This window comes from Cebus imitator, unplaced genomic scaffold (genome assembly GCF_001604975.1).
Source record: "Cebus imitator isolate Cc_AM_T3 unplaced genomic scaffold, Cebus_imitator-1.0 Scaffold818, whole genome shotgun sequence".
Classification (NCBI taxonomy): domain Eukaryota; kingdom Metazoa; phylum Chordata; class Mammalia; order Primates; family Cebidae; genus Cebus; species Cebus imitator.
The window spans coordinates 158,285-173,154 of NW_016108133.1; the positions used below are offsets into that span (position 1 = coordinate 158,285).

The following is a 14,870-nucleotide window of genomic DNA, read 5'->3' on the forward strand; positions in this document are numbered from 1 at the left end:
AAAAAAAAAAAAAAAAAAAGCAACCTTACCATGGTCTACAAGGCCTTGTATGATCTGACCCCTGCCTACCTCTTAGTCTGATATCTTGCCAGTATCCCCTTACATTCCTGTGTTCCATACATTTTGTATCCTTACATAATGTTCCTTCTGCCTGGCATGCTTTCTTCACCACCTTTCCCTGGACTCAGCTTAAATGTCACCTCCTCAGGGAAACCTTTGTTGAACCCCACCCCCCTTCCACAGGCAGGTTAAGTCACCTATTATTCTCTCTCTTAGCATTTTCTTCATAGCAGTTTTCACAATTGTATATTGTTTGTTTTGTAACTGTAATTTCTAGGGACCATTTTGATTATCATTATATTCTCAGCAGCTAGCACAATGCCTGACACACAATAGACACTTCTTAGTAAAATTTTGTTTATTTTTAGAGACAGCGTCTTGCTCTGTCACCTAGGCTGGAGTCCAGAGGTGTGATCATAGCTCACTGCAGCCTCAAACTCCTGACCTCAAGTGATCCTCCTACCTCAGCTTCTCAAATAGCTAGGACTATAGGCGGACACCACCATGCCCAGCTAATTTTTAAATTTTTTGTAGAAATGTTGTATCATTATGTTGCCCAGGCTGGTCTTGAACTCCTGGTTTCAAGCAATACTTCTACCTTGGCCTCCCAAAGCATTGGGATTACAGGTATGAGCCACTGTGGCCAAGCTTAGAAAATATTTGAATAAATAAATGAATGAATAAAACTTATTGGGATGAAGTAGGAAAGATGGTGAAGGAAGTAAAGGTTGTTCAGTGTCAGGCAGGGGAGAAATGTTTCAGAAGCGGAGAATAACAGGTAGCACTGAACAAGTTGTATTCATGGGGTCCAGGCAGGCTAGCTCAAAAGAAGACCTGTGTAATTGAAATGTGGGATAGATAGGCTGGGTGCGATGGGAGGATGGTTGTAGCAGTCTCTGAAAGTTTAGTTGACATATTAAAAGTAAAATTTTTTAGTGGCCATTGAGTTATTATAGATACTTGGATGGGGGACTACAAATTAATGCTTTAGGAAAGCTTTTCAAATAAGAATCTAAACTGGATTTCAGTTTATAAAGCCTTGGAGCAGAAGAAGACCAGTTAGGGAGATATAGCAGTGGCCCAGAGATAATAAAATAGTCAAGGGAAAATTAAGACACGAAATCAACAGTAGGACAATGACAATGAAAGGTATAAAGAAATAGATTGAGGAAGCAATTAGGAAGAAACATTAGCAAAATTTGAGGAAACACTGGTTGTATGCAGGGAAAAGGGGGTGTCATTTACAGTAATGGGGGTTTGGCATGAGGGAAAAAAAGGCTTGGTTTTCAAGTTGGAGGTGGATGTAATCTGGTCAAGTTAGGCAGATAATTCTAGAGGTAGATATATAGTGTCATGTAGGTGGAACAGCATCTTAACTCATGTTTAAACAGGGCCAGGAAAGAGGAAGAGAAAGACCTGTGGACTGAGGCCTAACCTAGAGAACCGGCAACTCCACTCACCAGGAGGACACCTTTTCCATTATGATGCAGAGAGCATTTTAGCTCCTCTTTGTTCATTCCAGAATAAAGTCTTTACTTTTGCATAACCAAAAGGCTCATTAAAGTGTTTTTCTCCAAACAAAAGATCAGTTTGTCCTCAAAGGTAAATTCTACCTTTACTTCAGAAACAGAAAAAGTGCAAGAAGCTTTGGAAATAGCAGTTTATCCTCAGTCAGAAAGGTTTCAGAATGTTGGGGTTCAATTTGGTAGTGCCAATCAAAAATTTTAATTTGAATATACTTTGAGCCTGTAGTTTTACTTCTAGAATCTATGCAACAGAAATGCTCAAACAAATGTACAGTGCAGGCTGGGCACAGTGGCTCATGCCTGTAATCCCTGCACTTTGGGAGGCTGAGGTGGGTAGATTCCTTGAGGTCAAGAGTTCCAGACCAGTCTGGTAACTTAGTGAAACCCCCATCTCTACAAAAAAATAAAATAAAATAAAAAAGAAACCCACAAATTTACAATGTAGCAGTGATTGTAATATTAAGAATTGTAAATAACTTAAATGTGTATCAATTGGAATATGATTGAATAAATTATGGTCTATCCACAGTACTAAATCTTATGCAGCTATTAAAATGAGGTCTGTTTACTGACATGGATGGTTTTTTGTTTGTTTGAGACAGAGTCTTGCTCTATCACCCAGGCTGGAGCGCAGTGGCACCATCTCAGCTCACTGCAACCTCTGCCTCCTGGGTTCAAGCGGTTCTCCTGCCTCAGCCTCATGAGTAGCTGGGATTACAGGTGTGTGCTACCATGCCTGGCTGATTTTTGTATTTTTGTAGAGAATGGGTTTCACCATGTTGGCTACACTGGTCTCGAACTCCTGACCTCAAGTGATCTGCCTGCCTCTGCCTCCCAAAGTGCTGGGATTACAGGTGTGAGCCACCATGCCTGGCCAACATAGATGGGTTTTCATGATGTATCAGAAAATGAGAAAAGCATGTGTGTGAATTGTGAGTGAATGTATATAAACCATATATGCATGGAAGTAAGTCTGGGTGGACACATACTAAAAATACCAACAGTAGTATCTTCTGGGTAGTGGGTTGGAGAAGTGATACAGAATTTTTAAAAAGTGTAAACTCATCAGCTTTCTTCACAGGCACATAGGACTGTGGCATTTTTAGGGCTTTCCTTTCCTGAAGGATTTGCAATTGTATTGCCAAATTTTATTTTTGAGAGCTTATCCACTCTCTGGCCCCACCTTCCTTTTGAGAGATACTGCAGGATCCAATTCTGCAGCTTAAGACCAGCAGCTCCAAACTTTATCAGAATCACGTTGATGCTTGTTAAAATGCAGATTCCTGGGCCCCGGCTCAGTAGGTTCTGATTCTGTGTATCTGGGATGGGGCACCAAATCCTGATCTTTTATAGGCCTCCCAGGTGGTCAGTGACTAGGGCGAAACCGTTCTTTGGTACTGACTTCGATTGTGCCCCCTCCCATTTGTTTCTCTGTGATTAGCAACTGGGAAAGGGAAAGAGGGCGATGACTGTATGGATATCTTTGTGGGTCACAAACAGTTGGGTTCACCTGAATCGGAAAAAATAAAGAGCAGTTTAGTAGACTTGAGATTTTAGTATACTATTAACTTGCTTCTTTGAAGTGGGCCCTCTGGGTTAGAGGCTGGTCAGGTGGGCTTCCTAGGCAGTGACTTTGGCCTAGGAGATGCTCTCCAGCATTGGCTGCGAAGGCTCTGTTAGTGACAAATGGGAGGGAAGGAGGGAGCTTGGAGAGTCCTGAAGTCTTAGAATTGAGATGCTTTTCAAGGGAAGCTTTTTTCCTGGGAAAATGATACCTCTAATATTTAAGATGAGATAGTATCTAAGTCTATTATAAATAGTTTTTTGTTAGAATGATTTTTCTTTGTTGTATACAAAGTCTGTTAATCAGCTGCCCATAGTTCATTGTTAACATCTCAAAAGGGTGTTTAAAAATAATAAACCTCAATTGCTCCCAACAGTTAACCTTGGGAACAAAAGTAAATGTGAATGCTTCTTAACTACGTTTCTAAGCCCTCAATGAAGCTGGCAGCCATCAGTTAAACCATTAGATTTATTAGTTTAAGAATAGAAGTGTCAACTTGGACATAGTTTTCTAATTTGCTCCTCATTTACCCAACAATTATTTATTCAAAGGCTGCTCCGCCTAGTAGACTTTGGATAACTCTACAAATAGAAGCCAGAGACTGATGGGCAGGTGGAACTCTAAAGGGATCATCCAAATGGAAAAAAAAAAAAGTGAATAAAACACAATTTAATAAACTTGAAATTTTAGTAGCACATGCGAAAACAAAAAGTGGATGCCTTAAAGCAATAGCTTTGTTCTCTTTCTGTAGTCTATTTTAAGTGGACCCTCTGGCCCAGAATTATCAGCCTTGGATTAGGAGCTTTGAGGAAATGGTGGTTTGGTGGTTGTTTTTTAAAGGATTTTTAAAGAAATGTAGTTACTAAGCAACTGCCATGACCTGCTGCTAAGTTGGAGTTCAGTGGGCAGTCAATTCCAAAGAAGGGAATATATAAACAAGTTTCAAGAAGGGGAAAACATGATAGATTGGGTGAACTTTTTTGTTCTCAGTTCGATGCATAGTTCTCTCTTTTATTTATCTTCCCCTAATAAAGCGCTGCTTGGTCAGAAATCTTTGTCTCACATGGTTCTGCCCAATAGCTGGTGAGCTCAGAGGAGGGCCAGAAAGGAACAGAGGAGAAACAATCCCCAGCCAGTGCACAGGGCCGAGCCCTGGGGTGGGGCCAGTACCCAGGGGGTCTCTAGAGGTGGACTGGCCTGCTGCTGTGCTCTAGGACAGTCCAGGGCTTCTGTGACAAATTAGTCACTACCCCCTACCTTTAGATTGGGGCACCTCAATGATATTGAGGGGTTGCCGTGTAACCCTTAGAACAGGAACATTGTCCAGCTGTTGTTTCTCTTACCCCCCGCTGCAACATTTAATGGGTGAGTCAGTGACTTAACTGCTTCCTCCAGGATTTCAGGAACAGGAGTAGGTAATGAGGACAAATCACCATAACACCGGTGTGTGATGAATGAAAGAGCACACTAATTTAACCAGTTGCTTAAATTGATACCACAGTGAACAAAAGAAGCTTTGTTGAGAAGAGGTTATTTGCCTGACTTAGGGCTCCATTTCTTCCCCTTTAGGCTTTAGCATTTCCCCTTACACACAGTTGAAGGTCAGTTCGGTTGCTTTGCCGGGGGAAGGGGAGTGTCAGGTGCTGGAACAGGTGTTTTGTTTTCTCCTGTAGAGTCATATAGACTAGGTGGAGATGCTTCTTGCCAGCCCTCTATGGTGCACGAAATTGCTTTTGTGGAATTTTTTCCCCTGGAAGTGTGTTTTTTAAAGCAGTTTCCCAACCTTCAACCCCTAGTATAAATTTTGACTTCCTTTAAAGCCAGCTTGTCATAGTGAAGTGTGGCTGTTTTCTAGCATTTCCACAGCCTGTGGCCTTAGATATACCCCATTTTATGCGGCAATTATAGGCCTGAAAGATGTGTAATTGTGTGTGGTAAGTGTGAATATTGTATTTTAAATGTCCTAGGAGAATGTCACAGCAAAGCAGCCATATGAAAAGCCTTTTATAATAATTGTACAGCTAGGGTTAATTTTCTTATATCAGGTTTTCTTAAATTGGGGATAAACCTGTATTACATTTCCAGAGTGATAAGGCTGTTTCAGGCTGTTGTGATGGTCTCAATGGGGTATAAGGTTAGGAATGGACTTATGACCTCACTGACTAGATGATTTTGGATGTGAGAGTTGTCAGCTGACTTCTCAGTTTGGGAGAATTTATGTTTTAATGTATGTTACTGAGGCCAAAGAGGCTATTGGTTAAAAGGGAAATAACTCAGTAGAGCTTTAATTCTCCTCATATTGTAGTTACAGTTGTGAGGTTTGTTTTTACCTCTGTACTGGGTTCCAATATCACCCCCCTTCACCCCGGCCAAAAAAGTCATCCTGAAAAAATTGTCTTCTTGCCTAACAATGATATAATGGCCTCAGGTCCTTTCCAGCCCCTCTGCTCTGTGTCTCAGGACCATCTGTTCTCTGCAATCCGCTTTTTGGGAAAGTCTCCTTTCCCATCTGCTCTCCTTGGGCCTTAGTGTCGGCTCTAAGGATTTATAAAGGGTTGTACTGGAACCTCTTTCCAGTTGTTATTTTTTTAAAGGATCAGCGAGATTTTTGAGGCAGATAAGAGCTTTTTGCATTTGACATGCCCAAATGCAACTCCCTTTCAGGTGCATTCTTTACTTCTGTTAGTTTGGGGATGAAGGGAAGTTTGTCTTTCTGTGCTTAGGAGGAGGGACTTTGTTTATCAAAGCAAAGACTGAGTGGGCTGGCTCTGGCTGCTTTTAAGCCAAGGGGCCCTCTGGCTTTTTTGGCTACTGGCATGCAAACTCAGGGGAGCTCCTTGAGTTCATTCTTTTCCTGTCTTTTCCCTTGTTTCCTTGACAGAATACAGTCGCTTTGAATCCAAGATACATGACTTGCGAGAACAAATGATGAACAGCAGCATGAGCTCTGGGTCTGGGTCCCTCCGAACAAGTGAGAAGAGGTCCTTGTATGTCAGGTAAGTTGCGCTTCAGAGCACTAGGCCTTGTGCTAGATGAGGAGAGCTCCATGCCAACCCAGCCCTTCTTATTTAACTAGTGGGCTAGGGAGTATGTACTCCCAGTACTAAAATAACACTCTTCACTGTATGCTCAGGTTGTGTATTTTATGGTCAGTATCTCCTCCCTTTTGTGAGCTGGCTTCTTCCTTTTTGCTCATGAATGACTCAGTATGGGAAAATTTCAGTTTGCTCTAATTGTAAAAGACTGTTGGGTGATTGTTGCTAGTCAGCATTCAAATATCAGTCAAATGTTCAAACTACTTTGCTTGCAATCTGTGCTTTGAGGGGAAACTTGCCACCCCCCATCCCCTTCCATGTATGCATAATAGACATCAGGATTTCTGTCTCAGCATAGCAACTATCACAGTGTTCTGGTACAAGGGTCTCTTTTAAAAGACCAAAGAACTGACAGGTTGCTGCATTCTGGATGTTTTATTGTGATTCCATTCCCCCCTCACCACCCGCTGCACTGGTCTGCTGTATCTATGAATCATGGGATGAATAGTGTATGTGACCTAGGAAGAAGGAGGGCTGGAGGGAACAGATAGTGGCACAGAGTGTATTGCTGCTGAAAGCTATTCCGAGATATTTTCGAGGTTGAGCTTCTCTGACCCTTGAGGCATAGTATAATACTTTGTCAGGTCAAAGTACAAACCTCCTGGGGCGTTGGAGTGCTAAGAGAATACTGTGCACTCCTCACAGAATTAGGGATAGCTTCCTTCTTCCTGCTTTGGCATCTTGGCAAAACTCCAAAATCTGGTGCCAAGTACATTGTATCTCTCCAAGGTTAAAGCCCTTAGAGAAAGGTGGTGGGGATTGCTTTCCATTGTGTTTAATGCTTAGGTATGGGGCCGTAGCAAACTCTTGGGCTGAACTTTCTTCTAGTGGCCTCTGATACCTGGCCAGGAAGTTGTACTTGCTGGTTACTTGGCAATGTGACAACTGCTCTGTCCTTGGGGTGGGAGTTGACAATAGCGAAGGGATGTCAATGCTAACTGAAGTTTTTTTCTCATGGTGTTTGCTTTTCTTTTTCCCCAGTTGGTGGTCCCTGACTCTACTGCAGGGAGTGGAGCTGAGGGAGCCCATCTCTGAGCCTGAAGCCCACTAGAAACCTCCACGATCTTGTCTAGTGTGAATCCTCAACTCCACTCCTTGTGTGTTGAAAGCATTTGCTATGCTTACCTCCCACTGTGAAGGGAGAATGGTAGGAAGGCAGGACTGGTCATTTTTCCAATCCCTTCAAAAAGAAAGTTTTGTTTTCTGTCACTAAAGCCCTTGCTCCCAGTCTGCAGCTTGGATACTGGGGTGCTGATGGGAAAAATCAGAGATTCGCTGTCTACCCCCCAAAATGGGTAATGCTTATATGACTTGGTCAGGATTGTTCCGTTCCATGCTTCCAGCCCCCGCAGATGTGGCACTCCAGTGTGCGTGGGAAGCTGCTCTTTAGGCAAGACAGTTTCTTTGGAGAGCTTTATTTTTAGATTTCCCCTCTCTGCCTATCCTGTGCTACGGTTCTCTCTGCCTGGGCAGGGGGAGTGGGACATTGGCTCCAGATCTGGAACACCCTTCTCTGGCCCAGGCAAGGGATACATTCAGCTTACCTCTGGGGAGGAGGGTGGAGACCATGACTGCTTCTAGTGAATCAGTTTATATAATCTGCCCGTAACCTTCTCTAGATAAATATCTGTATCCTCTGAGGAAAGTAGATGTGGTTAGGAAAATAGTAACGATTTGTGATCACTAAATTTAATCAGGGGACTTAATGTCTTATGGCCAAAGCATTGAGCTGAGGTCCTTTGCTAAGCTAACCCTTTTATTGGAACCTGGCTTGCTCGCTTCCCTTTTGTTCCTGTTTTTGGCCTTTCACTCTACACTTGGTTCCTTTTCTTCAGCATGTAAACATATTTAAGCTTCTTTTATTCTTTCTTTTTTTTTTTTTGAGACAGAGTCTCGCCCTGTCACCCAGGCTATAGTGCAATGGCACGCTCTCTGCTCACTGCAACCTCCGCCTCCCGGGTTCAAGCGATTCTCCTGCCTCAGCCTCCCGAGTAGCTGGGATTACAGGCGCAGCACCACACCCGGCTAATTTTTGTATTTTTAGTAGAGACGGGGTTTCACCATATTGGTCAGGCTGGTCTCAAACTCCTGATCTCGTGATCTGCCCACCTCGGCCTCCTAAAGTGCTGGGATTATAGACTTGAACCACCACACCCGGCCAGCTTCTTTTATTCTTAAACATAAAAAAAAAAAATCCCTTGATACCAATAGTCTCATAAACTATTGTCTTATATTTTTTTGCTTACTGCATTTGCCAAATTATTTGCCAGAAAACACTAGCTCCTCAAGATACTAATCAGTGTTGTGTGAAAAATCAGTGGTTTAGTAAGTTGCGCAAATGCGGGCTTAAACAGAGGAAAACGGGGCTCTTTCCTGTGATTAATCTCCAGGAAGGACTGTACTAGGCAGTGTTTCCCCAAAAGATAGAGCATGGGAGCCTTATTTGAGAAACATATCTCAACATCAGGTTGGAAAATGTTGGAGTACTTGCTGCTGCATCAAATCACCTGTCTTTCACTAGCTCGAAAGGAAGCATGCATCTGCTCTTCGGTGTGGTAGTTTGACTCTGAGCAGCTCTGGAAGGCTCCAGGGGAGCAGAAGCCTGACTCTCTGTCAGGGATCAGTGGGTGACCTCTTAGTCTTCAAATTTAGTGACTGGTTCACTGGTTCTCTGACATTGTTCTGACCTCTTCACCACATTTGTTTCCATGAATTACCTGCTTTCTTCTTTAAAGGTTCTCTTCCTACCCTGCTTACCATTCCTTAATATCTTTCATTAGCTCTGCTCCCCTAAATGGCAATGTCATTTATTTTCACAGTTTCAAATCCTGTCATTCCTGATCTCTTTACTGAGCTACACACCTGCATATCAACTACTTGCTAGATGTGCGCATAAATAAAACTGCCCTCTCAGTTCCTCAAACAAGCACATGTACTTTCCTTATCTAAGTTAATTGCCTCACTCTATCATGTGGAAAAGGGATTAGATTTGTTCTGTCACCCAAGGCAGATCCCTGCTCAACATAAGAAAGGAAGACCTAATGATTAAAACTGTCAGAAAATGGAAAGGACTGCTTCCGGATATAGTAAATTCGATCTTTTGTCACTCAAGGTGTTACAGAAGAGGCTGGGCAACCATTTGGCTGGGTGTTGCAGAGGGGGTTGAAACTGAAGCAATAATCTGGACATGATCTGCTCAAAAGCTTTCACTAGTTCCTCAGTGTCTTCAGGATAAAGGGAAACAAACATTTAGGAACACCTATTGTACATCAAGACCTTCATTATTCTCTTTAAATGGCTTTTCATATCCCTTTAATAATGCTACAGAGTAGATATTATGATTCCCATTTTGCAGATGAGAACACTGTAACTCCAGTTAGACAGCCAAGAAGTTCCAAAACTGGAACTTGAACCTGGTTGCTCTGACTATAAAGTGTGGTTCTTTCAGTGTTTCCCCAACTTCCTGATAGGAATCAGCTGGAATGCTAGTCAAAATACAGATTCCCAGGCTGCTTTTCTAGTGTTTTGGATTCACCAGGTTTGGGAAAATATACCTTTTTAACAAGCAGTCAAGGTTGGGTGCGGCAGCTCACATCAGTAATCCCAGAACTTTGGGAGGCCAAGATGGGAGGATTGCCTGAGCCCAGGAGTTTGAGACCAGCCTGCACAACATAGCGAGCACCACTTTTAAAAAGTAGAAAGTTTTTGCCGGGCGCGGTGGCTCAAGCCTGTAATCCCAGCACTTTGGGAGGCTGAGGCGGGTGGATCACGAGGTCAAGAGATCGAGACCATCCTGGTCAACACGGTGAAACCCCGTCTCTACTAAAATACAAAAAATTAGCTGGGCATGGTGGCGCGTGCCTGTAATCCCAGCTACTCAGGAGGCTGAGGCAGGAGAATTGCCTGAACCCAGGAGGCGGAGGTTGCGGTGAGCCGAGATCGCGCCATTGCACTCCAGCCTGGGTAACAAGAGCGAAACTCCGTCTCAAAAAAAAAAAAAAAAAAGTAGAAAGTTTTTAATTAGCTAGGTATGGTGGCATATACCTGTAGTCCCAGCTACTCAGGGGTCTGAGTAGGATCAAGTGAGCAGGAGGATCACTTGAGCCCAGGAGGTTGTGACTTCAGTAAGCTATGATCATGACACTGTATTCCAGTCTGGGTGACAGAGCAAGACTGTCTCTATAAAAAAATTATAAAAAATAAAACATCACACTTACTTTACCTCCTACTGTGTGGAAAGCAGTAAAGCACAAGGCTGAGAATTTGGGTACAATTGCAGGGTTGGATTCAAGGAAACAGCAGATGTGGTCCCTTCCCTCTGGCTGTTCACCATCTACCCAGAAAAGATTAAGCAGCAGGTGGTTAAACTGAGGGAACCCTTTTTCAGTTTGGGTTTCACCTCTGATTCTTTTGCTGTTGCTTCCCCTATGACATAATTATTTGCTTTCCTTCCCCTCCCCTGAGTATCTATCCCCCTTTGGTGTGCATGGGTTTACAAAGCTAGTTTGAAGTAAATAACACCCTCTTAGAGTTGCAATAGAGGCTGTAACAGGTAAAACCCTAGGGAGCTGCAGCTGTACTAACCACAGGGGACATGGGATTTATAGAGCAGGGAGCAGGAGGAAGAAGGAAAGAGAACAGTATTTGGAAAATGAAACTTGATTTTAAAGTCATCAATAACTTATTTGCAAGGCCCTTCCTCACACTTCACTATGCTAGAATCATCTCTTAAGTAAATGACCAGGATAAGCACAGCACCTGAGTCTGCCCAGCCTAGGGCTTTTGCTCTGCTGGAGAATTTGCCTTGTCCCCTGGAAAAGTCCATAGAAATAAACCTCTCTTGAACTTCTTGCTCGAGGTTGGCATGGGTAGGTGTTTAACTCAGGCCATTCTGATGTGAAGGCAGTACAAAGACACTGGGTTAGAGTTCCAGGGATGACCTTGTTCTATACTTGTATTTAGTTTATTTATTGAATGAATAAAGGAAAGACCATGTGCTCCAAAGGTTGTCAAGAGGCTAAAGAGTACAGTTGTAGAAATAGCTTTTGAAAGTTTGTTCAGGCTAACCTGGCTGCATTGTTTGCAGCCACAGGGCAGCATTCAGGCAGTTTGGGAGTCCTGGCTTCCCGACTGGCCATCTGCCATCTCAGTCGTCTTCCCACTCTAGGAAGGAAATCATGTTGGAGCATCTGTAGTCTTGATTCAAGAAACAATGTCAGACATATTGGCTTGGTCATCAAAGAAGGCTAGAGAATGCTCATTCCTCTCAACAAGCAGACATTAATTGTGCAAATACTCTGCTTTGCCCAGGGTGGTGCTTGGTGGAGCCTGACTTGGTCTTGTTTATTGTAATAGAGTTTCAATAGCGGATTAAGATGCCAATGGGGAAATGTTGGCAGGCTTCACTATCTGATAGAATTTGGGGGTGATGATAATATGCATTTTAAAAAGCAACAACAATGTATGTAAGTGTTCAGGGCTACCAGAGGATGGGACAGAGCTTCCTGCACCAGTGATTTTTAGAACTGCCTGTTCCCAAACACTAGTCCTGGGCCTGCATTCATAGCCCTCAGCTCATCCTATCATCTGCAAGTGCCGTGAGCTCCAAACATCAGTCATTGAGGGCTAAATGGTACTTGGATGCCTCTTCAACATCATAATTGCCGTAAGGCCTGACATTTGGAGACAGATAAAGGAGAAAGGTGCTCTTAACCTGCTCTCCATTCACCTTTCTTCAAGATATACCAGGGAGGCCTGGTTCACTCCTTTTGTGTTGACCCATAGTGTGCCTGTCTGAGGACTTGGGTTTGTGCTGTTAGGCTGCTCTTCATAGGCTGCTGGAAATTAACTCTTACTAAGGTCAAGGGCTGATGAGTGACTGTTGCTTTATAACTTTCTGTGCATGGTTTATACAGACTGGGCAAGGGATTGACTGCCTAGTTGTCAAATAATGTGTGCCCTTTATCCAGTACTTTCTGACCACAGGAATAAAGTGATATATTAGACCCCAGTTACTATGGGAAGGAACACTCAGGGTTAGTAACTAGGGAGTAGCTGGGAGGGCCTTCTGTGGACTCTCCATCCCCTATAGCCAGGTCTCACCCACCATTCACAAGCATTCAGAATCCCACATGGAGCATAAGACATGGTCTCAGTTTTTAAAGGGCTTTACTTTGGCAGTATAATATGAAAAAAAAAAAAAAAAACAACCTTGCAAGAATTAAATAGCAATAAGTAGAAAATATAAAGAAAGGTTGCTGCCAAATGTGGTAGCAAATATGGTATGGATTTGGAAGAAAGAAATTTGGAGTGGGCAGGATCACAAAGCTGGCAGAGACTTGGGCTGGGCCTTGCAGGAGTAGCTGAGCGGGGTGAGGGGACTTACAGAGCATCTCAGGCTATAGACAGATGACCCGAGCCATAGGTAGAGAGGTGGGCACAATACTAGGTTATTTTAGTAGAAGCAACTCCTTGCCTTTGAGGCGATAGCGCTAAAATGCTCATTTGCTTTGCACTGAGAAACCTACTTGACCAGTTTTCTTTGTAGTTACCATTTGCTTTGCGTTCTGGTTCACTAAGACAGCACAGTGGCCGTGCCAAGTGCTTATAATTTCTCTCAGTCTTTCCAACTCAAACCTCACCATTTAGGATCTCAACTGCAAAGACTTTTGCCTGATAATCCGTTCACTTTGAGCTGGTTATATTCTTGCTTTCTCATCCAGCAGAAAGGACCCAGCTGAAAGGAAGGCTAGACAAAATCCTCTAGAGCACATGCGTTATCCCTGTGGGTGGGCTTGGGGGGGGCACATGCATCCCTTTGAGGATGTTTTTAAAGGTCACCTCTTAAGCAACATTGTCTTTCAAGACCTTTGGAAACGCTTTCTCCTTAGGGAGACAGGCAGTAGCCTTGAAAGCTAGAGTGTTGAAGATTAGCTCAAGAACTCTGCAGATCCCCCAGAAGTTGCATCTCTCTTTATGGTGGTATGATGGCTCTGAAAAGCTGCTTTGTAGCCTACTGTCACTTTGTTTTCATGTGTCACATTTTCCCTGAGCGACACTATTTACCTTGCTCTTAAATAACGTAATATTTTTCTGGCCTGGTGTTGCTGTTTGAAAAGTTGCAGGAATATCCAGGGTCTGGCTCTCCCTGGCTTCGTAGAGGTACATGGCCATAACTAAGGAGTAACATATTCAGGGGCAGATCATCTTTTTTGTATGTAAAGCACTGTGACTTCAGGCTGGGGATGGTAATATTTCCATGAGTTTTTTTCTCTCATGGCACAGTGTTTCCCTCTGGTGTGACTGTCCCTAACTTGGAGGTCTCAGTGAAAATCTTTTTATCTAAGTGCAGAAGGAATAAGGAGTTTCTGAGACTTCCTTCTACTCTCCCATTTTCTTGTCAGATAAGCTGAAACATGCGTGCGCACGTACACACACACACATACACACACACACACACACACACACACACACACACACACACACACACACACACACACACACACACACACACACACACACACACACACACACACACACACACACACAGTGAGACCAGGGTGGCAGTTGGTTAATTACAGCCTTTCTTTAGGTATTGAGAGACAAATATGTTTTGCTTTTTTTTCCCCCATGATCACTCTGTTTTTGAGTCAGTTTGAAATGGTTGGTTGCTATGTCATGTGAGGGATTTCCGTCCTGGGACAGTGGTTCAGCCTGATTTGAATGGGGAATATCTGCCTTGACTTTCTCTAGTGCCTGCCCTAAGAATAAAAAGAGGAGGAAGAGGATATATCAGTGTTGTGGAGAAAGGTATTCCTTCTTCCTCTCATCAGGCCTACCATGAGGCATTTGTTTGTAAGAAGGTGCCAGCCCCCGTCACTTCATTAGGATTCCAGGGTGTTCCTAAGACAGACTATCACTGCTAGATGGCCACAGTTTAGCTACTTCTTAAAGATCTTGGGTAAGTAGTCAATATTTAAAAAAAAAAAAAATTAAGGTCTAGTTTGCATACCTTTTTTGATTACATGAAATATATCTCATGGGAGAAGTTGTTTGACTTTAATATGCATGTTCTCTTTTACTGGTTTAATTTCCACATGAAAGTTTAGCCTGATAATGGGATAAGAAAGCTGAAGTAATGAAGTTGGTCCCATAAGGCATACTAAATGAATGTCAAACTCCTTAGCTGGATAGTGCAGGCTGTTCACAGTCAGGCCCCAACCTGCCATTCTCTGAGGCCCAGCCAGACTTGGATGCACAGCTGATCCCTGAAAATACCCTGTGCTTCTTGCCTCCAGACCTTTGCTTACACTGTTCCCTTAAGCCGGAAGGACCTCTCCTCAGCTCTACCTTTTGAAATCCTAAATCTTCATTGAGAAGCAACTCAAAAAGCAGTATCTCCTTGCAGCTTCCCCAAACTAGATGTGATTTGTAGTCTCTGTGAATCCTTTTAGGCCTTGGTTTGTCCTCCTTTTGGGCTTCTTGCTACAGCATCCTTAGTATACTATACCCTCTGTCAGCTAGTAAGTTCCACAAGACCATCAACTTTTCTTTTGTATCTCCCATGTGTCTAACACATACTCCACATAAAGAAGACTAAGTATTTAAATAGTGGAAGAATGATAT

At 43.1% G+C, this 14,870-nt stretch overlaps 1 protein-coding gene across 6 annotated transcripts in view; it reads left to right on the plus strand.

Annotated features, from left to right (window-relative positions):
- The window catches only part of DLG3 (discs large MAGUK scaffold protein 3), a 60,772-nt gene that overhangs the window by 28,052 nt on the left and 17,850 nt on the right, over positions 1-14,870 (plus strand). For all 6 annotated transcript variants that reach the window (XM_017520237.2, XM_017520236.2, XM_017520238.2 and 3 more), the window contains one exon: positions 6,032-6,146. In XM_017520237.2, the coding sequence (XP_017375726.1) occupies positions 6,032-6,146 (115 nt within the window). The remainder of the gene's footprint in view (positions 1-6,031; positions 6,147-14,870) is intronic.